At 46.5% G+C, this 27,479-nt stretch overlaps 1 protein-coding gene across 1 annotated transcript in view; it reads left to right on the top strand.

Moving 5' to 3' along the window:
* The window catches only part of INTS1 (integrator complex subunit 1), a 625,364-nt gene that overhangs the window by 197,375 nt on the left and 400,510 nt on the right, over positions 1-27,479 (top strand). The window contains exons 10-11 of the mRNA XM_085629257.1: positions 1,952-2,093; positions 3,108-3,284. Of these exons, the coding sequence (XP_085485383.1) occupies positions 1,952-2,093; positions 3,108-3,284 (319 nt within the window). The remainder of the gene's footprint in view (positions 1-1,951; positions 2,094-3,107; positions 3,285-27,479) is intronic.

Consider the following 27,479-nt stretch of genomic DNA (forward strand, 5'->3'; position numbering starts at 1 on the left):
AAAGGCAGGCGGAGAGACAAGGAGAGAGCGTCAGAATGACAGATGGCTAGAGAAAGACGAGGAGAGAAAGGGAGACCAGAGAGGCATAGAAAGAGGGAAAGCAAAAGAAAGACAGAGACTAAGAAAGACAGAGGCAGGACGGGAGAAAAAATTGAGAAAGAGACAGGGAGAGACATACTAGGAGCCAACAAGAGAGCACACACAAAGCAAGCAGGCGGCCAAGGGAGGGGGATGGGAGGGGAGCAGAACAAGCCTTTATGTATACACAGATATCAACGCTGCCGCCCACGAGCTCGCTGAAAGCAAGAAATCGGGATAAAATAGAACAGTGCAAAATGTTTTACCTAGAGGAGGCAACCCCTTGTTTAGCAAATGAGAACTTCCCATTGAGGTGTATGTCCAGACTCCCTACAGTTAAGAACTTGAGGGAAATGTTTAAAAAATCCTAAGCATATGGCGGCCACTTCAGTTTTTCCCTGAAGTAACACACGAGCGCACACGCACCAAAGCCCCTGCGCTGCTGTCTCTGAAAGTGGGAGAGGTTTAGGCAGGCGGGGCTTGGCTCCGGCCGGATTGATCTTCTGTTTAGCAGGCTACAAAAAGAGCACTAAAAGATGAGGAGGGAGGTGTAAAAAGAAAAATGAAAACAATTCTCCATCCGCTTGATCTGCAAAATGGGGACCGTGCAGTTGTTCTGCTGGGTGTGGTCAGATGCGTAACACCAGCTTACAATGTCGCTGCTTTGCTGTTAGTGCAGGTAGTCTATACACAGTGACAGCTAACATCTTATTAAAAAATATATATAACCGTAGCAGGACAACAGAGCAAGCCAGTTTAAACAAGCAGGAAGGGGGTGGCAAATGGTGTTCACGGGCGCTTTGATGTCCTCAGTGGCCGCGTGGCTCACTGAAAACATCAAAGCGCCCGCGAAATGTAAGTGATCGCAATCGCGATCACACTTCAAAGCGCGGCCGTGTGGCAGGCGAAAGTGAAAGTAGTTTTGGAAGTGCAAACAGTGGCTTTTCAGGCCGCCAAATGGTGCGCGCGCCCGGGGCACATGCACTGTACTTGGAGGCCTGAAAAGCCACTGTTTGCACTTCCAAAACTCGCTTACTATAAGTCTCGCCAGAGCAGCGCTAAAGCGCTGTCTCAGGCGAGACCTAAAAAGGAACAATGTCTCTATTCTCTGGCAGAGAGAGCAGTGTCTGTGGTGGGTGCACAAAGGCGACCCCCCATAAACATGCCATTGCCTCTTTAAAACAAGCATTTGCAATGCAATAGGTCTCGCTTTTACGCAAGTTTAAGCTATTGGCGTTGTAAATGACAATGGGTTTTATTTATGTTTTAAAAACTAAAACAAAAATGAAAGGCATTGTTATTTGCAATGTCAATAGCTCAAACTCGCGTAAATGCAAGACCTATTGCATTGCAAATGCTCGTTGTGTCTGTCGGCCAAATGTGGTAACCTGTTGGCCAATCATTTTGTCCTATTTTTCTCTGCATTTTATAAGATGGCTCCAAGTAATTTTGTTTCACCATGTCGATTTAGTTGTCCCCAACTTAGAAGGTATGCTTATGATTTATGAAATAGGGCCTTAAATAAGGCCTTAACTCCTTAAATAGTTTTTCCTGACCGATACATGTGAGCATACCTGATTCTCATGTACATATTGGATGTACCACTTTTTTGTTTACAGCAAAGTGATATGCATTTGGTAGTCCTTATGCTGACAACAGTATTTTATCATTGTTGTCTCCAAAGGATCCCTCTGCACTTTGAGTAGTCCAGTGCCAATGTGTTTATCCTTTTGCTGGTGAACAGCTTGAATGTTCTGTAGGGTGGAATGGAGGTGCCTTGTGGGGACTGAAGCCTGTGTAAGAGTAGGTTACCAAGTTGCAATCAACTCAAATATTTTGTTCCTATTGTTTTAATGATGGTCTTTATTTTTAGGGAGCTGCTGAACGCGCATCGTGACAACCTTGGCACAATGGTGAAATTTGTGATTTTCAATGAACTTTCCAATGCCAGGAATCCCAACAATATGCAGATTCTATACACTGTGTTACAACACAGCTCGGAGCTGGCGCCAAAGGTATCTTTGTCTTCTTAAAAGTGTTATAAACTTCTCACACTTTAGGGAACTTTTGATGCAGCTAATATACTTTTCATTTCAAGCATCTTCTGATCTACTACTGTTGAAACACCCAGTGAACTGGAAATTCAAAGTTAAAAAATAGCCGCTTGTGTAGTTCAGTGAGAGCCATCCCAACCATCTTTGTATACTGTAATCCTAAAGATCACTTTTTTAACCAATAGAGTATACCTATGTACATGAGGGTCCTTGGCTTTTTAACAAATCAAATCTTTAACTATCCCACAGGCAGATAAGAGGCCTTTATAATGTTGCCGAGTTTGAAGTACACAGTATAAGAGAAGCATCCTAAAAATAAACTTTGCAGATTTATAAAAATGTGGTTTAAAAACTCTTCAGTGACACTCGTCTGCAGACCAGTAAGCATATCTTTGACTATGGAAAGTAGGTCCTGAGACCAGGAGTCATGAAGTGGTGCTAAGATGAGATGAATATCCATGACACCCCTTTGGTGTCCTGTTAGCTCATTTTCCCTTTATCTTCCAAGCTCCAAGTCAAGGCTCACACTCTGTCGGAGCTGGTGCCCAAGCAAACATGAATAAGTCATCCTTTGTGCCAGGTTACCTCCATTCCCTCATTACCATCTTTTGATGACTATTTTCACAATACAGTAACTCTTTGTTGTGCATTTTTTTAAAATTTAAATTAAGGTTTTTTTTCTCCAAAAAGTGCAACGAACCTTTTGCATATTGACCTATCTATTACAAATATTACCAGTCAATTACCTTTTTGCCTAACTGTGTTGATGTGATATAAAGATTGTTCACATGTTGCCAAAATAGCTGTTAGCAGACAATACATCCCTTAATCTTTCAGATGTCTCCTTGATTGCTTGGCCTATTCTCTGACTTAACAGCTGTTTGTTAGAGGACCTTGCCATCAGGCATATTTTCAAATTCTGCCCGATTGTCACTTTGGTCATGGGTCATGTATCTGAATCATTGTTCTTTTCAGTTCCTGGCGATGGTGTTTCAGGATTTGCTGACAAATAAGGAGGATTACCTGAGAGCATCCCGGGCATTGCTTCGTGAGATAATCAAACAGACCAAACATGAAATCAACTTCCAGGCTTTCTGTCTTGGGCTCATGCAGGAGAGGAAAGAGTCACCATTCACAGACATGGAATTCAAGGTAAGAGCATTGAAGGGCCGAACCTTGTTCCTTGCGATCTCTGCTTCTTTAACAAACATGCAGTAGTGCTGCCTTTCGGTACAGAGGGTTGACTCTACTTGTCTTTGTGTGATTCACCCTTACATGGGTCTAGTCAATATCATATTTTGAAAAATCATGCTACAGACTTCAAGGTCATTAAGAATGATCATCTTATGCTTGAGTGGTTTCTGCTTTGGTCTAATGATATGCTTGTTAGAAAACAAGTAGGCTGAAGTAATAAAGAACACAAGGGTAAATAAGAGCATAAAAGCTAGATGGCCTGAAATCACTGAAGAAAGTTTAGTCTCTGACTAGAAGCTATTAAGATTTCAACGCACATGACCCAATTAATGTTCATTTTAATGCATAGTAAAGTAGATTTTCTGAGGAAAAGTACCAAGGTATTTATGGGAACTGGGACCCATATGTGCCTTTCGTTGTAACCCTCGGTCAAAACTTTCCATTATAATCTACAAAGCACAATACAAGTCTAAAGATGATGGTAGCTCGCGAAACATTAAGACACCCCATCTCATGAGTGCACAGAATGCCAGCCTGAGAGCAGACAAATATTGCGTTTGATTATGTATTCAGCATCTAAGTTAACTTAGATGGAAGGTCAGCATAAATTATCAACAGCCTCCACCTACCTCAAACAGACAGGGATACAGAACACCACACAAAGACACATTTTTATGTTAAATTAAGAACTGTGAGATATCAGTTGGAAAGTGACTGCCGCACACATGCAACCAAGCCACATGGGAAAACAGAAATGATAAAGATTAACATATTCCCAGGAAACCCATGAGTGAGACTATATATTTGCATCCAACTCACAATATAATTAATGTGATTTGAATGCAGGGTCGCTGCATAATGGCGCTGGGTGAATGTCAAAATAAAAACATGCTTAATATTTGTTTTTATTCTATAATAAAAAATGTGTGGTTGGAGTGAAGATTAATTCTGACAATCAGGATTTCTCCCTCCATTTGTTTTGCATGAATGTTCTCCCCACTATGTAAACTGTGCAGGAGAGGTTTTTCATTTAAAATAAGGCATCTGCCCCTCTTTCCTAGCCACTTTTGAACCTGGATTTTTAGAATTTACAGCTGGTTTTAATTAATTTTGAAATAAATGTAATTACAAGCAATCTTTGGTGTTAACCAGTTCGAGAATCACATAGATTGTATTGCTCTGCCCCGACTGGCTGGGTACTGAAACATTTCCAAATCAGCAACATTTTTAGGTCGAGCCTACAGCGTGCATGCGCGGTCTGCAAAACCTGCTGTAATCGCTCTATACGGAGTGCAATCCCGCCTTCTGCTTCAATTGGTTCACTCCTGTGTCGCTTGTATTTCCTGGCTCCTTGTTTGTGGCCTCCCGATACTTCACTTCCGTTTTTATAGTTCAGGAGCACCGGCCAACTACAGTTTCTTTACGCTGTAGTTGTTTGTGTTTCATTAGGGACTACTTGTTTTAAATTAGTGCTAGTGTTTACTGTGAGAGTGTCTAGAACTTGTTTAATTGTTTGACTCGGGTCGTTAAATCAGTATGGCGCCCCCTTCAGGGACGCCATGCTTCATGTTTTGTCTTGGATTGCAATGAAAAACAAAGCTGCCTGAGCGCTGACCCTGGCTTGAAAACACACCTGTAGACCTTTCTTTTCAGGAATTTCCCTGTGCCACTCTGCCTGTCACTGCCTGTTATTTAACTACTTTGGCGCCCGCAGTCAACGTCCTGTGCCGTCCGTCCCCTCTCTCCCCTGCCTGCCTCTTATTTTCGGTACAAAAGGGGGTGGTGATGGACGGAGCATCAGAACCAATCAAACACTCACACCCAGTCAACAGATCTGGGTTTGATCCATCACCATTCTTTAGCCCACTCTGCCACACCAGTTCAAACATGGCCATATGCAAATCAGTCTGACCCTGTGCCTCATGGGAACAGTCCAGCCCGAACTGCCAAGCCATGCCTTCCCTGGACCGGAAACAAGCTTCCTAGGACCGGTTTCTGGCATTTCAGCCGTCTTCAGCCAGGCTTGCTTGAATCCAGTGGCAAAGTGAGCAAGGGACTCACGTCTGAGCATACCCTGCCAACTTATGGCGAACAAAGCGGTACAAAAGGGGGTGGTGATGGACGGAGCATCAGAACCAATCAAACACTCACACCCAGTCAACAGATCTGGGTTTGATCCATCACCATTCTTTAGCCCACTCTGCCACACCAGTTCAAACATGGCCATATGCAAATCAGTCTGACCCTGTGCCTCATGGGAACAGTCCAGCCCGAACTGCCAAGCCATGCCTTCCCTGGACCGGAAACAAGCTTCCTAGGACCGGTTTCTGGCATTTCAGCCGTCTTCAGCCAGGCTTGCTTGAATCCAGTGGCAAAGTGAGCAAGGGACTCACGTCTGAGCATACCCTGCCAACTTATGGCGAACAAAGCGGTACAAAAGGGGGTGGTGATGGACGGAGCATCAGAACCAATCAAACACTCACACCCAGTCAACAGATCTGGGTTTGATCCATCACCATTCTTTAGCCCACTCTGCCACACCAGTTCAAACATGGCCATATGCAAATCAGTCTGACCCTGTGCCTCATGGGAACAGTCCAGCCCGAACTGCCAAGCCATGCCTTCCCTGGACCGGAAACAAGCTTCCTAGGACCGGTTTCTGGCATTTCAGCCGTCTTCAGCCAGGCTTGCTTGAATCCAGTGGCAAAGTGAGCAAGGGACTCACGTCTGAGCATACCCTGACAACTTATGGCGAACTTATGGCGAACAAAGCGGTACAAAAGTGGGTGGTGATAGGATGCTTGATTCCGGTCCAGGGAAGACATGGCTTGGCAGTTCAGGCTGGACTGTTCCCATGAGGCACAGGGTCAAGACTGATTTGCATATGGCCATGTCTAAACTGGGGTGGCGTAGTGGGCAACAGAACGATGGATTTAACCCAGATCTCTCGACTGGGGGAGAATGTCTGCATTGTCAGCATTCCGTCCATCATTTGTTTGTTGTAATGCCTCTTATTTTCAGTTGATGTCATCGGATGAAAGAGTTTATTCAGATTAATGCAAACTATCTTGATTTAAAATCGAACGTGGGAGGGCAGTATGCGGCATCAATTAAAAACACTGAATCTAATTCAGGAATTTTCCTGTGCCGTTTCCTCCCATTACTGCCTGTTATTTTAACTACTTAGGACCCGCCTTAACTTACTATCCCGTGCCTTCCCTTCTCTCCCCTGCATGTGGCTGCCCTTTTATTCATTTTAATGCAAACTATCTTGATTTAAAAGCTACAGTCGGTGGACATGATACTGCACCAGTTAAAAACATGAAACCTAATTTCGATACAAAATCACATAATCTTTAAGCTACCTGACCTGGTGACAGTGACACAGCATTTCTGTAACAGTATTCCAGATTTATTAGGTTATCAAGCTGTTTTACTTAAGGGACACAGGTCAACAAATAAAACAAAGTAAGGTCGGGACTCAATTACTTCCTCAAAACTGTAATGTGTCTGTTAAAACGGAACATATTTTTCCTCGTAATTGTAAGAAGCTAAATACAGCTTGCAATTACAGAGGCACAGACCTTTGTGGACGTTAGACTGATTTAGTTTTTGAATGTAAAAGGAAATAACGTTAATTGTGTAAAGCAAACATGCTTCTGGGGAGGGGTGTAGCAATGGCTTCCCTTCATAGTGTTGATATCAAAATAGGCCGAGCATGATAGGGCGGCAGCTTTTCAACCAGAGTGCATTTGGGGAGAAGTCAGAAGGCGCAACAGCTAAGGCTGCGTTCACAGAGGCGGGCTACATGTCTGCCTGTTCTGCATGCTGGCTGAGTTTCCTGTTGCTACATGTACAGCACTCCTCTGCCATCTTGGGTACCCTACAAATACTCCAATGCAATAAGGTAAAAATGCTCACTGCCACTTAGATTGGCAAATCAGTATAACTTCAATCCAGGTAATCAAGGGCACTCTCTCCAGTCTTAAGCTTTTGACCAACAATCCATTGCTATCAAGTGTGTTTCCCCAAGTAGGTCAGTGGAATCTTACCAAGACTGCAACTCCCAGAATGCACTACAGTGTCACAGGACAGCCCAAGAATAGAAACAATCCCTGGAATAAGATGGAGTGAGGTGGGCACCAACAACAGCTGCTACAGAGAGTGAAATGAATTCTGAAATGTTCTCATGTTCTAACTAGTTGTGTATTAAAACTAGAACATTGAGATCTGTAGACGAGACTTAAAATCTTGATTTTGAATAATGTAATGAGATTCCCAAAAAGTTCTGGCTGGCTCCCGCCTCCATGCAAAAATATTACATATTAACCTCTTCAGTGAATAGCTTGCAGTGACTAATGCATTCTTCATAATTAAAAATAATTATCTGCCTGGGAGCTGCCTTGTGACACTTGTGACACCTTCTGAAAGTACTAGCTTTTCAGCAAGTTTTAAGAATACCAAGTCACTTTAACTGTGTAGACTATATTTAGGGGTTAATGCAGCGCGCTGAATTATGCACATCACTACTCTGCCTGTACATGCAACAAACGTAAGCACTCTTGGAAGTGCTTTAGGGCAGTAGTAATTCATTCTGTTGTATACTACTTACTGACTAAACTGATTTTCTGTGTTGACGTTTTATGGCAAATCTACTGGTGTTGTAGTAACTGTGCTGAAACATGTGTGCTTCAAGGCGAACATCCCATGGTGTTGTAGTTGTTGCTTTCTCCTGTGATGTATTTATAGTGTTTAATTCAGACTCATGTGCACATTCTGGGTACTAGGTGCACCAAAACAAAACCAGCATCACGTTTGCCTTTTGTGTTGTGACACATGCCCTTGATCCGTGACACAGCATGGAAGGTGAGGTACAGGCACTCAAAACTCCTGCTGCACTCTTCAGACCACTAATGTGCGTTAATTAGTACAGTCTGTGAACTATGACCGGTATTCCTGCTCTTATCCCACTTCAAAGTGTTAGTACACAATCATTCCATGCTCCAAAATAGCTTGTTGATTAAACTTTTCAACATGCTGCACAGCAGCCACAATGTTCTACAACATAGCTTAAACTCATTGGAAAAGCCAATAGCCCAGGTTTAACGCTTAAAAGGACCCAAAGGCGAGACCTATTGGCTATGTCAATGCTTGTTTGTTTTGGCATCGACGATCAGCTGAGTCAGAGTGACCCACTATGATGTTAACCCTAAGCCCACAGTTCTCCAGTTCAGACACCATCTCCAGATCATTTCCCCATGTATAGTAATTTTGCAGTGGTATAAATAGCCTATTGTCTTTTTATGATTTTTAACAATGTTTGTATTTTGCTGTACTTAATCTCCTTCTTGACGGATGAGGTAGAAGGATCACATGAACATGTAGAATAGTTTCAAGCTGTAAAACTATTATTACAGGTAAGTCATTTCTTTTGCTGTCTGAACCTGTTATTGATTCATGTGCGGTGAATAGATTACCTAAGAGCATTAGCTCTTAGTGGGGAAGAGAGTGAAACATGGGAAGAAAACCATCATTCGCAGAGGAACAGTACACGCAGGCGGCGGCTGGTTGGGGGTCAAAGGTTACCCGAACTTCACAAAGCCATAACTCGGGACCTGTTGGGCCGATATTGACAATTTACATCGTGTTTTGCTCCTGATGGCGAGCCCTGGCCACCCGGACAACTTTCTTCAGGTCTCCAGGCCTACAAAAAGTGACACACCTTGTAATAAGCTGGTTTAACCAGCCGTTCCTCCTTCCTGTTGTTTGCTGTAAATATTATGTACCTCCTGTCTCTTTCTAAGGAATCCCATCTGTTGGGGAGAAACCATGCCGGGCATTACCTTGTTTAAACTCATGGCCTTTGTGAAAACTTTGTGTTTTCAGCAGGGTGGTAGGTCTTTCTCTAGGACCCACAATTCACTGTATCGTTAACAAGCTTCAGTAAATTTAAAATTGTAGCTTTCCGCATTATGAAGCTGATTAAAAACCAAGCTCAGGATCCCTAGGAGCAAAAGGCAATAATTCTTTTAGAAGCCCTGTATTTGTATAACTGTAAGAAAGTGCCCCTTTTTGACAAGGTCACCCCCACTTTTTGTCTGGTTTCTGATTATATTTGTAAGAAGTGTTCTAGGTTTCTGCAAACCAGGTCCCCAGAGCTGGATCACTTTCCCTAAAACTGTACAAATGTTCCCCCAATTGGCACCCCTTTAGCACCTTCTGTAATTCCCTAGTAAATGGTACTCCTGGTAACTAGGGCAGGGAAGCTAAAGAGGGTCTCTAAGGGCCGCATCATGTATTATGCCACCCTAAGAGACGCCTTAACAACCAACAGGCAAACTGCCATTTCAGGCTGCGTGCCATGGTGCAGAGAAGAGTGAAGGCACAGCATTGCATACCTCCTGTGTGCCATGCCAGCAAACACTGCATGCAGTATAGGTAAGTCACCCCTACAGCATGCCTTACAGTCCTAAGGCAGGGTGCACTATAATACATGTGGATATATCTACATGAGCAGTTAGCCCCTGTGATGTCTAAATTGATTATTAGATATTACAAGTGAACAGTGAAGCCATTTTAAGTACATGTGCTGGACACTGGTGGTAATGCGTTCCCCAGATACATGATGGCTTCAGTAAAATTAGAAATGTTTGGTATCAAACATATCATAATAATGTGTCCAAACTGATTCAAGTTATGGATTTATTAATACATGCACCCAGAGGGCACCTTAGAGGTGCCACGTGAAAACCTGATGGCTACCTGTGTTCTGGCTGACTGGTGCAGATCAGCCTGCCACCAGAGACCAGTTTCTGGCCACCACCCTCCCCCGTGCTCTCTCTTAGGGCAGAAACTGTGCTTGCACCGGCCGGCGGTGTTGTCAGCTCCTCCAAGCAGGATGGCTAAGTAATCATCATATCCAGGCAGGAGACTTCAAAGGCCTCTGCTGTCTTTGATATGTGACCAAAGGCTTCCCCATACAGGAGAAATGCCACCCCCTGCTCCAGGTCCATTTAGCACCAGGACAACGGGAAAATTAGCTAGCCAGGAGGCGTGTTCCTCTCTCAAGTTTGTACCACCCCTAAGGTGACTACCTAAAGTGGGCACTACTTTTAGAATTCCAACATCTTAGTTTTGGCGGAATTCGGCTCTCTGGGTCAGGGTTATGTTCACTTTTCACAGGAAGTGGTCATATAGAGGTTGTAGACACCCTCAAAGTAAGTAGCCCATTGTGCTCTTGAAGGTCAGATCTGTCAGAAGTGAGAGGAGACCTGGACTAACCGAGCCCTACAGGACCAATACTTGGGGTACTGGACCCCTTGCAGCAAACTGCCCATGAGAGTACAATCCGGGCCCCTCCTGCACTGAGACTGAGCAGACGTCGAGGGACGTCAGCATCGCAGAGACCCACTTCCACAGTGCCCCGGTTGTCCTGCTTTTGCACCTCAACCCGCGAAGACTGACAACCCCATGGTCTTAGGATGCACAGAACCCAGTTGACCTTTTCACTCTGCACTTAAGTGCCCCAGCCAGGGTACTGACAAACCATCTGTGTCCCCTTTTTCCCAGAACCATTGTGACCCGAGCACCCGTTGGTGGCTCACGGACTTACCTCTGCACCTGGACGCCCCACAGCAGTTAACAAGTAACTGCTGGTGGTTCTTTGGATCTTGGCTCCCTACAACCCAAAGTCACAAAGGAGAACCCCAGAAACCGATCGCAAATAATTGTATGCAGCATTTCCTTTTCCCATAGGGAAGCATTGCTGCGTAAAGACACATTGAATTGAACTATTTGCTTACCTGTGAAAATTCATAACTGCAAAAGTATTAACTAAGTTCTTACTATCAAAATTATATAAAAATAAGAGTTATTTTTCTAAATTGGCCTTGCATTTATTCTGGAGTGTGTCTCATTTATTGCCTCTGTGAGTACAACAGGCCTGTCAGGGAGTAGTGCTAAGCATCTAACTGCTTACCCACACTACCACAAAAGAGAGCATTCAGGTTATCATGTGTTCCTCTGTAAACCAATTGGGGTTTTCCTGGACTCTTTACTCAGTCTGCCTAGTTTTGGTCCACTATATCTAGAATTACTTCTTCCTTAGAAATAGGCTCACTTGTTGGTTCAGTTTGATCAAGCACCAGTCTCCTTGGCTGTGCCCCCTAATCCCTGGTATTCCTTAATTTTGTCCATGTTGGTCAGCAGCATAGATATTATGATAATAAGGCAGAAATTCTCTCAGCATCTCCCTCTCTATGTAATTCAGGCTGCCCTGTTCCTCCTTTATGGTCTGAATACATGAGTGTGCCTACCTTTTCATTAGAAGGGATGCGGGTATTCTTTGTTGTGCTCTAATAGCCTCACTGGTCCCTGCAAGGCTAGAACTTTCATCAATGACATCTAAGATTCAGTTCACATAAATGTCACTTCATTGTCCTTTTGTGCCAACTCGAGTTCCTTCAGGTCCATGTCTCATTTTCTCGGCCAAGCCGCTTGAATTTTAGGGATCCTTTTACCACTAACTTGAAGGTATCCCCTACCTCTGCATCATCACATTACCTAGCTTCATTATATTTTCTTTTTTTTTTTTTTTTTTTTTTTTTTTTTTGGAAAACCTTTATTTAACAGTATGCGCAGACAGATACGGGCCTACAACCCTCAGGCCGGCCTCGACAATAAAGGGCACATCAGCAAGCAATTATACGATTCAGCAGCATATCAGTACAAGCACGAATAGACCAGATTACGTTTATACACAATTGTGCCGCCGAGCGCCAGGATGATGAGGTTTAAGTTTTATAAAGTTTTGAAATAAGTCCATAGCAACAGGTCTAGAAGGATCCGAATCAGAGCAATGCAGTTAGGACTATAGTGGGCAACGATCATCAGAAGAGTCAGCAAGCATTATCCGTAAGGTAATCAATCGCACTCAATGAAATCAGGATAGAAAAGAAGCATATCACATGACGATCCCCAAGCACTACCCACAAGTTCCCAATCCTCCCCTCGACCCCAGAAATAAGAAAGGAAAGAGCAAACGAGAAAGGTAAAGAGTAGAAAGGGAGAAGAGAAAGAGAGAAAAGAAAGAAAGGAAAAGGAGGCCCATAGAAAAAAAAAAACCAACAAGGAAATATACCCCCCACCCTACACGCATGCAGAGGCTACGGCCTACCCCCCCTAGCAGTGTGTCTGTCGCCCCAAAAGAGTACCCGAAATGTAGGAGAAGAGAAAGAGAAGAAAAAGAAAAAGAATGTCACGGTTGATCGGAGGAGGGCCAAGGATCTATTCAATACAAGCAAAATCGTTACCCGCGGTCACCCAACCCCAGGCCCCGACCTAACACCCTGCTACATGTACCTCCAACAGTCACAAGTCCCAGTCCCAGCCATATACGTATCAATGTGCAACAAGAAAAACCCCCTCCCTCAGCCTTGGCCCCTTCGAATCTGCAGTCCAACAGAATCCAATTGCAGTACAGCCAACCTGGACGGGATGGGCCACCATGGAGTCCGTTGCAGCAATCGAGGGGTAAGAGACAAGTCAAACTGGAGCGAAGCTCGATAGTAAAGGACCACAGAATGCGCCACTGCTATGCGGTGGCTAGTACAACAGGGAGCAGGACGATGCATAAATCCCAGAGTAGCGGCCGGCCGATGTACAGGAAGCAAGTCCAGGAGGACGCTCAGAAACGTGGCACCAAAGGACAAAGGAGATGGGCAAAACGGCGGCTGAGGCACAAGCTCCGGCCTTACCAAGGGAGCAGGATTGTCAGACTCCTCCAGGGCAGAGCCGAGGAGTACCGCAGCGGGCACTGGGACACGTCCCCCCGTCACTGCCACACACCTCAACTCGGGTGATCCACCGACAGTCGGCTGAAGATGTGGCTTAACATGCCGCACTGGAGAATCATCATGGCCAGCTGAAAAAGTCCGATCAAACCGGTCCTCCAAACCAGTGGCAGAGTCGCGGAAGGCCAACCACAGGTCCTCCAGAGCTGCCAGGATGTCGCGAAGCCCCAGCGGTGGATCAAGGATGGAGGGTGCTGTTGCGTCCGCCATCTTAGGCAAGCAACCATCGAGCGCCCCGGGAAGCAAGCCCCCCTTCACCGGCCATCGGTATCTGGAAGGTGATAAGCTCTCTGCGGGGCCCCGGCGGTGCAGGAAACGTGGAGGCAGCCGGTCGTGGAAGAGCTTCAAGGACAGGGGAATCTGTGGTGCAGGGAAACCCACCGGCGAGACCAGGGCTTCCGATGCGGAAGATGGCGTCCGCTGCTGTAGGCTGCAACAAAGAAGCGATCCCGGCCCTCTCCCAGCTGGGCCGGGATACAGTATACGGGAGCTGGATACAATGTTGCGAGCGGGGCGCGCTGGGCAGCCGAGCATGGAAAAGGCTGCTGTGAGAATCCCAGCGCCGCGCTCCAGATCCGGTGCACCGGCTCCTCCCTCTCCACAGCGGCCGCTGCTATCGTTGTCGCCGCCGGCCGTCCCCACTAAGCTATGGCCCGGCTGCGACCGCTTGGAAGGCCGGAATGGAAACCGGGGCCCAACTCCGCCGGGGCAGCTCCGTTTTCGACCGGAGTCAAAGTATCGTGGTCAGGAACGTGGCGCAGGTACGCGTAGGGCTCGGAGGCGCAGGATTCTTGCCAGGATATCGACGAAGGGCGAAAGGGTCGGCGGAGCCGAAGAGCTAGGCGGCCATCTCGGCTGCAGGCTAGGCTCCTCCTCCCATTATATTTTCAAGAATTTTTTGTTCCGCTATAGACCTCTTGCCTTGGATTCCTCATCTTTTGAATATTCCCCAGTTGTCAGACTAGATGCAGAGACTTTTCAGCAGTACCTCTGCATGCCAATGAGTAACGCCATGTTGCTCTGCACTGATGCTGCTCTGCTACTAAAATTACGTATTTGACACCACTCCTTTCTTGTCACGCCACCAGATGCAGCTCCAGAGCTACCTCTGGTTTCTTTAAGACCCTTTTCTCTTCTAGAATTTTTAGTGTGCAAGGTGTGAGGAAATGAAGTGTATTATATGGCATGGTTCTGAGACCTCACCGTATAATACACTACCAACCCTTCTGAGGACCGGTTAGATTTCGTTTGTCAAACCTTAGCTCAACTGTGGGTAGTTGCGACTTCGAGCAATAAAGCTTAAACAAAGGAACAAGTGCAAAGCATTTAAACAGTACTGAAACAATTGATAAAATAAACACAATTCTCAAGGAATCCAACACCAATTAATGAAAATAGGTTGTATTTTTAGGAATTTATAGACACCAAAACGTAAAAAGATTCACTGGAGGGTTCCTTAGATATAGATTTTACAAGGAGCAATAAATCAGGATTTTTCACTGGACCACGAACAAACCTTGGCGAATTCAACAAATTTGACACCTAGAAACTTTTTCAACTAAAAACTTACTTCAAGGATAGATGCAGCTACTTCTGGTAACCAATTCTGATGGAAGCCAGGGAGGGGACCCACAAGATGGTAAGGAACAGTTACTTTTGCAAGAAAAGCTGTCTCCAGTCCAGTTCCAGGGTTAGTGGCCAGTTGGCACTAGCTTCTATGGAGTGGTCCTGATGCAGGGATCCAGGATGCTGAAGATGCACAAGGATGATGAAGACAAGCAACAACAGAGTAAACTCTACCCTTCTAATTTAGTGATGTACAATGTATCATGCATGAGGTAAAAAGAGAATGACACCCAAGTCAGATTAAAGTAATATGGCATACAAACACTTGAGAACACCAAACTAAATAATACAACTCTTTTATTTATTTCATTTGTTAGTGTCACTTTTTATAGTACATAAATAGAATTTGTTGATTTTTTATACAAAAATGATCACAATAAGCAGAACACAAGGTGCATTATAACAAAAAAATAATAAATGATTAAAGGTGTTGAACACACACAATAAATATCTGAATGTTATACAAAAAGGAATATACCACAGGGAGGAATACAAAAAACAGGTTCCCAAAAGGGGGAGAAAGGTAAAGAAATATTTTTTGATCAGAACTACATACACTCAAATTCAAACAGCTCACATTCATACAACATTACATAATTCATCCAACAACAGACCAAAAAACTCTTATGAGCCCAACTCAAAGCAGTAACATCGGTGATCCCACGGTATTCTGATGGTTATTCTGGATAAATGTCGAACCACTTATCTAGAGTACATAATCCATGGGAATGGAGAGGGCCCAACTAAAAAACGCCGACGCGCGTTTCGGTGAGACAACTCCAGCTCAGGAGTACCACCTTCTTCAGGGCGTAAGAAAAGAAAATCCCCATAGAATGGGACCTGTTGGAGAATAAGAGTAAACATAGACATAAACATATAATAAAACCGAACAAAAAGATGAATCAGGAATATATACAAAGGCACAAAAATGTATGCCATGTAGCGACCAAGAAGTGATAAACTCCAACATGGGTGTCAGACCCTTAAGGATAAATTAATAAACTAATTTATTTAATACCATTTAAATTAGAAAGTGATAAACGGGCACCAGAGCAATAGTTGGAAAAGTGGAGAGCAGTTGAGAAAATGGAAGAAAAAAAGAAAGAAGAGATAAAGGAAGAAAAAAGCAGTAAAAAAGACGAATCCAAAGGCATCTGTCTAAGCTTTAAAAGAACACCCTAAAAAAACTGATGAATAGCCATAAACTGGTGCAGGGATATAAATACACATATGAGCTTACCTGCGTAGGAGTAGAAAAAGGAGCTAAATGTTCTAGGGGTGGCTCAATCAGGCAGATATTGACATAAAGTGGAGTAAACGCTGTATCCACTTATCCTATTGTTCTGTCCTATTTTCGGTTTGGTAAACGGTGAACAAATCCAAAAGGAGGTCCTACTGGGATCTAAGATAAGGAAAAAGAACCCAGAGAAAAAACGGGGATGTAAATATGAATGCAGGCCCGCTGTAGGTCCTTAATTGGCTGTCGATGAAACAGAGTTAATTCAACCTCAAGGCAAGTCTCACAACGAACGAAAAGTGAACAAAGCAATTCACTAGAGAGTGATTTGTGCGTTCGTAATTGGACACAAGGATGATGAAGATACTGTTCAGTCAACAGGAGTCTTCCTGGGACTACTCCTCGGTCCACAGTCTTAATGAGGCTACTTTGGACACAGGGTTCGATGTTCTTCAAAGTCTTCTTGGTTCAGCAAAGCCCAGTCGCCACCGGAGTGATTGTTACCCAGCAAAACAGTAATTGGTTTCCTTCTTCTGACAATAACTCTCCTTCTGGCCAACTAAACTGCACACTAGCAAGTCTCTCAGTTCCAGCAGACGTTTGAGTGCCAGGTCTCAGTCTTCCAGGTTGCACGGGCTGAGGAGTGATGATCTGGTGGTTGGAGTACCACCTCACAGGCAGGCTTCTTCAGCGTTCGACCTGACTTCCTTGGTGTGATTTCTCCCTAACGTCTCCTTCAGGCCTCCCTGTTTTTGCTGACTTCGGTTTTGCTGACCTTAGGACTTTGCATACTTTAGCAGTGCTAAAGTGCTTGTGCTCGCTCCTCAAAACACGTTCGATTGGTTTATACCCTATTGGCATATTTAACTTACTTTAATTTCCTATTAAAGTGACACTACCTGTGCCCAGGGCCTGTAAATTAAGTGCTACCAGGGGCCTGCAGCACTGTTGTTCCACCTACTTAAGTAGCACTTTAAACATGTCTCAGGCCTGCCATTGCAGCCAGTGTGTGTGTGTGCAGTTTTAAACTGCTATTTCGACCTGGCGAAATAAACCTTTTGCCAAGCACAAACCTTCCTTTTTAATACATCTAAATCACCCCTAGAGTAGACCCTGGACAGACCAGAGGGCAGGGTGTTATGTATTAAGAAAGTAGGACATGTACTTTTAAGTTGTACATGTCCTGTTAGTGAACGTTTGTTTTTCAGTACTGCAAGGCCAACCTCTCCCATTGGATAACATTAGAGTTACCTTATTATATTTTTAAGTGTAATTTCCAAATGGGAACAGGTAACCAATTAATTTTAGTCGTCTCTAAAATTGGAATTTAAAATCTAAACTTATGGTGAAGTCGAATTTTAAATTACAAGTTTGAAAATGCCAAGTTGCATCTTTCTTGCCTTAGCCATTTGGTATCTTAAGCCTGCCTCTGGATCGCAGGAGTCACAGTTGGGCTTTGTGTATTCCTCCTAGACAACCTCACACAAGGGGAAGCCTAGGTGTGACAGGATGGGCTATCACTGGCAGGTTGGGAGAGAGGAGCTGGGCCCAGCCCCACTTACACTTGAATAGGCTGTGTCTTGTCTTCACACAAATGGCTACATACCCCCTGTAGTTAGACTGGAGCGGGAAGGCAGGGCAACTGTGCACTTCAAAGGCATGCCTCTAAAAGCTTCTCCCCACTTCAAAGGCACTACTGGATATAAATGCTGGATCTCCAACAACAGCTCTTCAGTACACTTCCGGACCTGTGGATACTCTTCCAGGAAGGAGGACTGCTGTTCTGTTGAAAGGACTGCCACTCTGCTGGCCTGCTGTTCTGAATAATTGCTGTCCTGCTGTGTTGACATGCTGTCTGCTGCCCTCTCGCCTGGGTGAGAAGGACTGGACCTGCATCTCTTGAACCCAGAGTGACTTCAAGGGCTAGTTGGTTGGCCTCCTGATCTGAAGCCTCAAGGACATAACAGGCTTCCAATAATTGTTCTTTTGCACCTGGACTCTGCCATCTGTGAGTCTATCTGGCCAAGTGGTCCCAACTCAGTCCTGGACCCTGGGAAGTGAGCTTAATGTTCTCTGCCAGCCTCTGTGGATCCAGCGGAACTTACACATCTCCTCTGCTGTACGGTACAACCTTGTGCACAAATGACACCTCATCTCTGCTGCATGGATTGGACCTTTCGGAAAGACCTGCATTGCTGGCGCAGCCTGCAACGCCTTTGGAACCAGCTCTGCATGACTCATCTTTGTCACAGGCCATCTCATCCCTCGTTGACGGCAGCCTCATCGATGATGCTGGATCCCGCATCACAAGCCCCATTGATGGGATCCTCAACGACGACACATGCTCTCACATCACAGCCTCGCTGCATCTTGTAACCGACGCATCGCTTCGGCTGCGAGACGCATTTTCGACTCAGATCCTTGTGACGCTCTCCATACGAGGATTTGATGTGCTTTGTTCAGCAGGCCCACCTGGGTTCCTGTGGACCGCCCACGCTTTACCCCAATCGTCCTGAACTTGTCACTTTGCCCCAGTCCACAACGACCAAATATCCACAGTTGGCACCTTGTACTTTTTTGGCAATATTTTCTCTAAAATCTTTAAAATTGCATATCTCCGGTTCGACTGATTTGATTTGTGTTATTTTGGTCTTGGAGATATGAATATTTAAAAGTTTTAGGGCAAAAAGCGCCAAGAAAAGAGAAGCACCAAGGAGAAGTGACTGTTCGTGATTGACCCGGGACCTATGTGCTTTGTAGGTTGACCACAATGGGGCGGAGGACGGCTTTCCCAAGCAGGTCATCACAGTCAAAGATTTTACCCACTAACTTAGTGTCTGAAATGGATGTTGAAAACCTGCTGGACAAGCCTGCAGGCTCTTGAAGTCAAAGAGCTGGTGGACGATGTCCTACTGAAGCTGTTGGTTTTGGCGAGAAAAGGTCTGAGGATGAAAATTTTGGATCCGCAGAATTCCTCTAATCTGTTGAATACTTTTTATGTATTTACCCAGTCAACACTTCTACCTTCTGACTTAGTCGCATTTTTGGAGCTTAAAATTGTCCAGTGCAGTAGGAAGGTCTTGTAAGGAAGTGGGGTTCCTTCCCTAAAAACTGCCTAACAGCCAAAACCCAATTGGCATCTCTGGTCGCATGTCAGCCCCTGGAAAATGGTACCTTAGGTGCCCAAGGCCTTGTGACCAGAGAAGGCCTCTAAGGGGAGCAGCACTTATTGTGCCACCCTAAGAGGCCCTGTACCCTGACACACACACACACTGCCTTTGCAGGCTGAGTGTCTGGGTGCAGAACAAAACAAAGAGTCGACATGGCACACATCAGTGTGTCTCATGCCCACAACACACACTGCCCTGGCATACCTCAGTCACCCCTCTAGCTGGGTGCCCTATGCCAGTGGTGTGGGCACAGGTGCATGAGCCCTGTGCCCATACAGTACCCAGGTCCATTCCTGGGCACTGTAAGTGCAGTGCTGCCATTAAGAGTATATGGTGCTGGGAGGTCGTCAACACGAACTCCACAGCACCATGATGGCTACACTGAAGACTGAGAAGTTTGTTATCAAACTTCTCAGCACAGTAAACCCACACTGATGCCAGTGTGGGATTTACTGTAAGATGCACGACAGAGGGCATCTTAGAGATGCCCCCTGAACCTAACCTACAATCCACGTCTTGTCTGAGGGGCTGCCTAGGCTGCCACACAGCAGACATGCTGTTGGACCCCTGGGTATAGAGCCATCTGCTCTCCTGGGCCTGCAACAATGCACATCCAGGGTGAGGTGCGAAGTCTCCACCCCCAGGATGGGCAGGGGAAGCTTCAAAGGCATTCCGCCTTTGTGAGCTTCTCCAGGCCACTTGCTGTACCCAGCAACTGGCCCCCACTGGTTCTCAATCCCCACTCTGGCAGGAAGACTGGCGGGAAACCACAAGGAAGGACAGGGGGTGTGCCAGCCTTTGCCAAGCCCACCACTCAGGTGGGGGAGGTGAGGTGAAGCACGTCCCCGGGCTCTCGCCATCTTGAAGATGGGGAGCCCTGCCCAATCAGGACTAGGCCATTGCCCCCCTCCCACATGAGAGTGGCAGGATAGGGGGTGTACCCACCCCAGGGCAGGGGCCCAGTGTTCCCTGCCCTTTACCTACCTGTAACGCCCCTAAATGTAGTATTTAGGGGCACCCTGAACCTTCCTTCCTTAGATTCCAGATTCTAAAACAACAAAGAAGATCAAGAAGAAAGAAGACCTGCAGTGCAGCTGCTAAGAAGAGAAAGACACCAACTGCTTTGGCCACAGCCCTACCGGCCTGTCGACCCTCTAACCTGCTCTTGCTAAATCCCAGCACATCTTGTGGCCTGCAACCTTCCAAACCCCAGAGGACCTGGCTACCTTGTGACTCTGAGCACCTGGGACTCCCACGAGCAGTGGCTTGGCTCAAAGCAAGTATCTAACACCTGGCATCAGCCCGGAACTGCGAACCCTGCACACTCTGCACCCGCCAAGCCTGGCCTGTGCTGGAGTGGACAAAGATCCCGAGAACGCCTCCCCCACCCCCCCCCCCCGGCGACTGTGACCCCGAATCCGGCACCCAAGGACCCACCTCGACGCTCCTGACGACCCTTGCAGCCTCAGAACCAGGGACCCCCCCAACCGCGATAAACAGAGGGTAAGATTTCCCGACACCAAAAGGCACCCCTGCACCCGGTGGCCCCCTGTGCCCAACTCCTGGGTACCTACCTATCCTCCAACTACCCTCTCAAAGTGGTGGTCACACCTGAAGAATCTTCGTCCCCGAGCTTGCAGTCTTTGTTTGTCCTTAAGCTTTTCCACTGCAATCCATTGAGCGCCCGAAGGCTCAAAAGCTCCCTGCACTCAGCCGCCCGAGTTGCCCTGGCAGTGCAACTTCTACTCCTACCTACTTCTCCATTTGCCCTGAGCAAGTGACCAGGAGCCCAGCTCCCACAGCCGTGGGGCCTGCTAGTCAGCAGCCACCAATCAAGGGCCCCCTGCCTCCCTTAGGATAACATTGGGCCTAACTCACTCTGCACCCGGCTGCCCCTGTGCCACTGAGGGTGTAACAACTGTACTTACCTGACCCTGGGAGACCCCTGAGTCTATGCCCAGAATCTCAACTCTGCCAGTTGAGTACTTACCCAAAAGCCGATAACTCACTTTTCTTTCATAGGGTAACATTGACTGGTTTCACTTGAAATTTCTTCTAAGTGTGGAGTTTCTAAACTTTAAAATATTCACCTAAAATCAACCGAGTAACGAAAACGGAAATACTCACCTGCTATTAGGAGAGATCCGAGTGCTGAATCTTGGTGCCCAGCACGGACCCTGAAAAGTACTTACAACCGTACTTACCACTTACTCAATTTTCTTCCAAAGGAAACCATTGACTGTTTTTCTGTGAAATTTCTTCTAAGTGTCGATTTTAGCAAACTACAAATATTCTTTAAAAATCGTACCAACTTTGAAAACGTAATTACTTACCTTTTTTAGATAGATGTCCCAGTACTGAGCCTAGGAGCCCAGCACTGGATTACAAAAGTAACGAGAACATACGTTACCCGTAACTTGAATTTTCTTCCATAAGAAACCATTGACTGTTTTTCTGTGAAATTTCTTCCAAGTGTCGATTTTGCAAACTTATAAATATTCCTTAAAATCGCCTGTGTAACTTAAACACAGTTTCTCAACTGCTTACAGGTGGTACACTAGTGCTGGATCTAGGATCCAACACTGACCTAGAAAAAGTAACCATAACCCCACTTACCTGCTAAGTGAATTTCCTTCCATAGGATAACATTGGTAATTTGATTAGAAAAAGTTTCAACATTTAAAATAGCAAAATATTGCTTAAAAATCACAACAGTAACTAAAACGAATTTACTCACTTGTTTCCAAGAACTGTCCCAGGACTGAATCTAGGATCTAGTCCTGGAGTTAGAAAAGTAATCCTGAAAGTAATCAATTGCATATAACTTAAAATTCCCATTGAGCTCAATGTATTATTTTGTTTGAAATTATGTTGCCTATTGCAACAAACTGTAACTATTGCATTCCAAGTCAATTGCCTCTTACAAAGTATTTAACTAAAGCATCTCATTCTGAGAAAGTATATTTTGATACCTATTGTTGGTTCTAAAATAAAAACAACCATATATTGTTTATACAATCATTGGCCTAGAGTTCAGTTCTTGAGTGTGTGAGACCATTTGCTTGAGAAAGAGGAAGATTTTCTCTGGAACATTAAGCTCTTCCCAGAGATCCACTCATACATTGCCTATGCCTAAGAGTATGCTAAAACATGCAGGATATATTTTTAAAGAGCCCGTTTGCGCAAGAATACTTACCCCAAGAGTAAATAAAAAGTATAAATTTGCCCCAACGATTCAGTTTATATCAAGGGCCAATTACTATTAGATTCCTTAGCGGTTTCTAACGCCCGTAAAAGGGCAAACCCAAACCTCGGGGGATGCCCCTCCTCCAGATAAGGAATCTAAACTAATAGATGCCTTTGGGAAATAGAGTAGCTGTACAGGCAGAGAATCACTGGCGTAATGCCAATACCCAGGCTCTATTAGCCATATACGACAGAGCGCACTATGATGAATTGGAACAATTGCTCAAATTTCTACCTGATGAACATAAGGCTAAGGCACACGACCTAGTTCAGGAAGGGAAACTAATATCAAACACTTCTATTAGGTAGAATTTCAGGGCTTAAACCCGAAGTCTAGGCTTCTATCTTAAATCTACCTTTTGATAAAGAACATCTCTTTGGCCCTGCGGTAGACACTTCTTTAGAGAAAATGAAGAACGACACAGATGTCGCAAAATATGTGGGAGCCCTACAGTCCCCATCCAGTCAGGGTTCCTTTCGTCGCTCCTTCTAGAGGGGGGTCCAAAAACATATCTACAGACAACACCTCAACATCGTATAGAGGCAACAGTCAGTCACCCTCTGCAAGAGGTTACTTTTGAGGCTGATTAGCAGGCAGTAATGGCCAAGGAAGAGGTAAAGGTTCCACACCCCGCACCTCCCCCTCAACAAACAAACAATGACTTGTCTCCTCTTCCCTCCCCAATCATTCCACACCTGTCGGGGGACGTCTCTCTCAATTCCTCCCCGTCTGGCATACAATAACTTCAGACAGATGGTTCCTAGGAATTATCCAATCTGGTTATTGCCTGGAGCTTACCAACAATCCCCAAATATTCCTCCACGTTCACACAAAATGTCACCAGAGCGTCTACACCTCCTCAAACAGGAGGTTCACTCTCTTCTGCTAAAGGGCGCTATAGAGCCGGTACCATTGCAATATCAAGGATCCGGCGTGTACTTCTTATACTTTCTCATGCCCTAAAAGGACTATACTGGACCTCAGAGAGCTACATCAATATATTCACTCGGATCACTTTCACATGATGACACTTTAACAGTTGCTCCCACTCCTACAGCAAGGCCACTTTATGTCCATTCTAGACTTAAAGGACACATACTTCCATATTCCAATACATCCCGCTCATTGCAAATATCTCAGGTTTTTAATAGCGGGACAACACTACCAGTTCAAAGTGCTTCCATTCGAGTCACCACTGCTCCCAGAGTATTTACCAAATGCCTGGCAGTAGTCGCTGCTCACCTGCAAAGACCACATATTCATGTCTTCCAATACTTGGATGATTGGCTCATCAAAGCCAGTTCTTACCCAAATTGTCTCCAGCACACTCCGATTACAGTACAATTACCGCACAATCTGGGGTTCACAGTAAATGTGTTGAAGTCCCATCTCCAACCCGCAAACATACTTGGGAGCCACTCTCAATACACAAAAAGCGCTAGCCTGTCCCAATGCAGCCAGAGTCTGCAATATTCAGGCTCTAGTTACCAGTTTCAGCCCAACCAGTCATTACTAGCTCGAGTATATGTGCGGCTACTGGGAATGATGGCATCTTGCATCGTGATAGTTCCCCATGCAAGACTTCAAATGCGTCCCGTTCAGGAATGCTTAGCACGTCAGTGGAATCAGTCTTGGGGTTAATTGTCAGATCTAGTGTTGGTAGGCGGCCGTACCCATCTCTCTCTGCAGTGGTGGAATCCACAAAACCTATCCAAAGGGCGGCCCTTCATCGACACAGGTCCAAAGACAGTGCTAACAGCAGACGCATCGCTAACTGGTTGTAGAGCTCATCTCCACACTCACACGATTCAAGGTTTGTGGAGTCAAAAGCAAAAGCAACTTCACATAAATCTTCTAGAGCTACTAGCAGTATTTCTAGCGCTCAAAGCCTTCCAGACTGACCTGACAGGCAAAACTGGCCTGATACGCACCAACAACATGACAGTCATGTACTACATACAAAAACAGGGGGGCAGACACACTCTCCAGCTGTCAAGCCTTGCACAAGCCATTTGGAGGTGGGCCATACATTACCAAATGTATCTCTGGGCTGAACACCTCCCAGGAGTAAACAATCCGATCGCAGATCTTCTCAGCAGGCAGAGACAACAAATTCACGAGTGGGAACTTCACCCTCAAGTTCTCCTCCTGCCATTCTTTCAAATGTGGGGTTTTCCACAGATAGATCTGTTCGCCACACACCAAAATGCCCAAACTTTACCTCTAGGTATCCACACCCATTGTCCAAAGGCAATGCACTATGGATGAACTGGTCAGGGATATTTTCTACTCTTTTCTGCCTCTCCCATTCATTTCACTAGTGGTTCGGAAGCTCAGACAAATATCCCTCACACTGATCCCAGTAGCTCCCACATGTGTCTGTCAGCCTTGGTTCACTACCCTGTTAGAGCTCTCAGTAGTTCCTCATCAAAAACTCCATCTCACACCCAGTCTCCTTACAGGAGGCCTACTACAAGGGCTTGCTATGCAGCTAAATGGAAGTTGTTTGTTATATATTGTAATAACCATTTCAATCCGCTAGATGTTTCCACTCAAAATATTATTTGTTGTTTACTACACTTACAGCAGTCAGGATTAGCTTACTCATCCATACGCTTACATCTTGCTCCAATAGCTGCACACCTTCAAAATAGACAGCATCTGTCCCTTTTCAGAGTACCCGTTATCAGAGCTTTTATGGAGGGACTCAAAAGAGTTACTCCACCAAGACTTCCACCTGCTCCAGTGTGGAATCTTAACATGGTTCTTACCAGACTAATGGGTCCACCCTTCGAGCCATTGCATGAATGTGAACTGCAATTTCTCTATTGGAAAGTTGCTTTCCTCATTGCTATTACATCACTTAGGAGAGTGGGTGAGCTTCAGGCACTAACCATAGAACATGGGTACTCACAAACGTTCTCTCGGGGGCCAAATTTACAGTGTGGTTTGTGGCCGAGGGCCGCACCGGTGGAGGCGGGGTCAGTGGGGAAGGGGGGCGGTGCTAGAGCAAAAAAAACTGTGACCATGAGGTTGAACACAGGCCCCTGCAGCGGACGCCTTCGTCCACTGAGCCACCAGACCCGGCATACACACATCTCTCTCTCTCCCTCTCTCTCCCCTGTCTCTCTCCCTCCCTCTGTCTCCCTCCCTCTCTCTCCCTCTGTCTGTCTTCCTCTGTCTACCTGTCTCTCTCTGTCTCGCTCCCTCTCTCTGTCGCCCTCCTCCCTCTGTCTGTCTCCCTCTGTCTGTCTCCCTCCCTCTGTCTCCCTCCCTCTGTCTCCCTCTCTCTCTGTCTCCCCCCTCTCTCTGTCTTCCCCTCTCCCCCTCTCTCTCTGTCTCCCCCTCTCTCTCTGTCTCCCCCTCTCTCTCTGTCTCCCCCTCTCACCCTCTCTCCCCCTCTCACCCTCTCTCCCTGTCTGTCTCCCTCTCTCTCTGTCTGTCTCCCTCTCTCTCTGTCTGTCTCCCTCTCTCTCTGTCTGTCTCCCTCCCTCTCGCTCTGTCTCCCTCCCTCTGTCTCCTTCTCCCTCTGTCTCCTTCTCCCTCTGTCTCCTTCTCCCTCTGTCTCCTTCTCCCTCTGTCTCCTTCTCCCTCTGTCTCCTTCTCCCTCCCTCCCTCTCTCGCCCTCCCTCTGTCTCCCTCCCTCTCTGTCTCCCTCCCTGTCTCCCTACCTCTGTCCCCATCTCCCTCCCTCGCCCTCCCTCCCTCTCTCTCTCCCTCTCTCTCTGTCTCCCCCCCTCTCTCTCACCCTCTCTCCCCGTCTGTCTCCCTCTCTCCCTGTCTGTCTCCCTCTCTCTCTGTCTGTCTCCCTCCCTCTCTCTCTGTCTCCCTCCCTCTGTCTCCTTCTCCCTCTGTCTCCTTCTCCCTCCCTCTCTGTCTCCCTCCCTGTCTCCCTCCCTCTGTCTCCTTCTCCCTCCCTCGCACTCCCTCTGTCTCCCTCCCTCTCTCTCTCCCTCTCTGTCTCCCTTCCTCTCTCTATCTCCCTCCCTCTCTCCCTCTGTCTCACTCACTCCCTCTATCTCCCTCCCTCTATCTCACTCACTCCCTCTATCTCCCTCCCTCTATCTCCCTCCCTCTGTCTCTGTCTCCCCCTCTGTCTCTGTCTCCCCCTCTGTCTCCCCCTCTCTCTCTGTCTCCCCCTCTCTCTCTGTCTCCCCCTCTCTCTCTGTCTCCCCCTCTCTCTCTGTCTCCCCCTCTCTCTCTGTCTCCCCCTCTCTCTCTGTCTCCCCCCTCTGTCTGTCTCCCCCTCTCTGTCTCTCCCCCTCTCTCTCTGTCTCCCCTCTCTCTCTGTCTCCCCCTCTCCCTCTGTCTCCCCCTATCTCTGTCTGTCTCCCTCCCTCTCTCTCGGTCTGTCTCCCTCTCTCTGTCTGTCTCCCTCTCTCTCTGTCTCCCTCTCTCTCTGTCTGTCTCCCTCTCTCTCTGTCTGTCTCCCTCTCTCTCTGTCTGTCTCCCTCTCTCTCTGTCTGTCTCCCTCTCTCTCTGTCTGTCTCCCTCTGTCTCCCTCTGTCTCACTCCCTCTGTCTCCCTCTGTCTCACTCCCTCTGTCTCCCTCTGTCTCACTCCCTCTGTCTCCCTCTGTCTGTCTCCCTCTCCCTCCCTCTGTCTCCCCCTGACTCTCTCTCTCTGTCTCCCTCTCTCTGTCTCCCTCCCTCCCTCTCTCTGTCTCCCTCCCTCCCTCTCTCTGTCTCCCTCCCTCCCTCTCTCTGTCTCCCTCCCTCTCTCTGTCACCCTCTCTCTCTGTCTTCCTCTCTCTGTCTTCCTCTGACTCCCTCCCTCCGTCCCCCTCCCTCTGTCTCCCTCTCCCCCTCTCTGCCTCTTTGTCTCTGTCTGTCTCAGTCTCTGCCTCTATCTGTCCCTGTCAGTCCCCGTGTCTGTCTGTCCCTGTCTCCCTCCCTCTGTCTCCCTCTCCGTATCTCTGTCTCTGCCTGCCCTGTCTCTGTCTGTCTGTCTCCCTCTCTCTCTCTCTCTGTCTCCCACCCTCTCTCCCTCTCTCTGTATCTCCCTACCTCCCCCTCCCTCTCT

The sequence above is a fragment of the Triturus cristatus genome, chromosome 10 (genome assembly GCF_964204655.1).
Source record: "Triturus cristatus chromosome 10, aTriCri1.1, whole genome shotgun sequence".
Classification (NCBI taxonomy): Eukaryota; Metazoa; Chordata; class Amphibia; order Caudata; family Salamandridae; genus Triturus; species Triturus cristatus.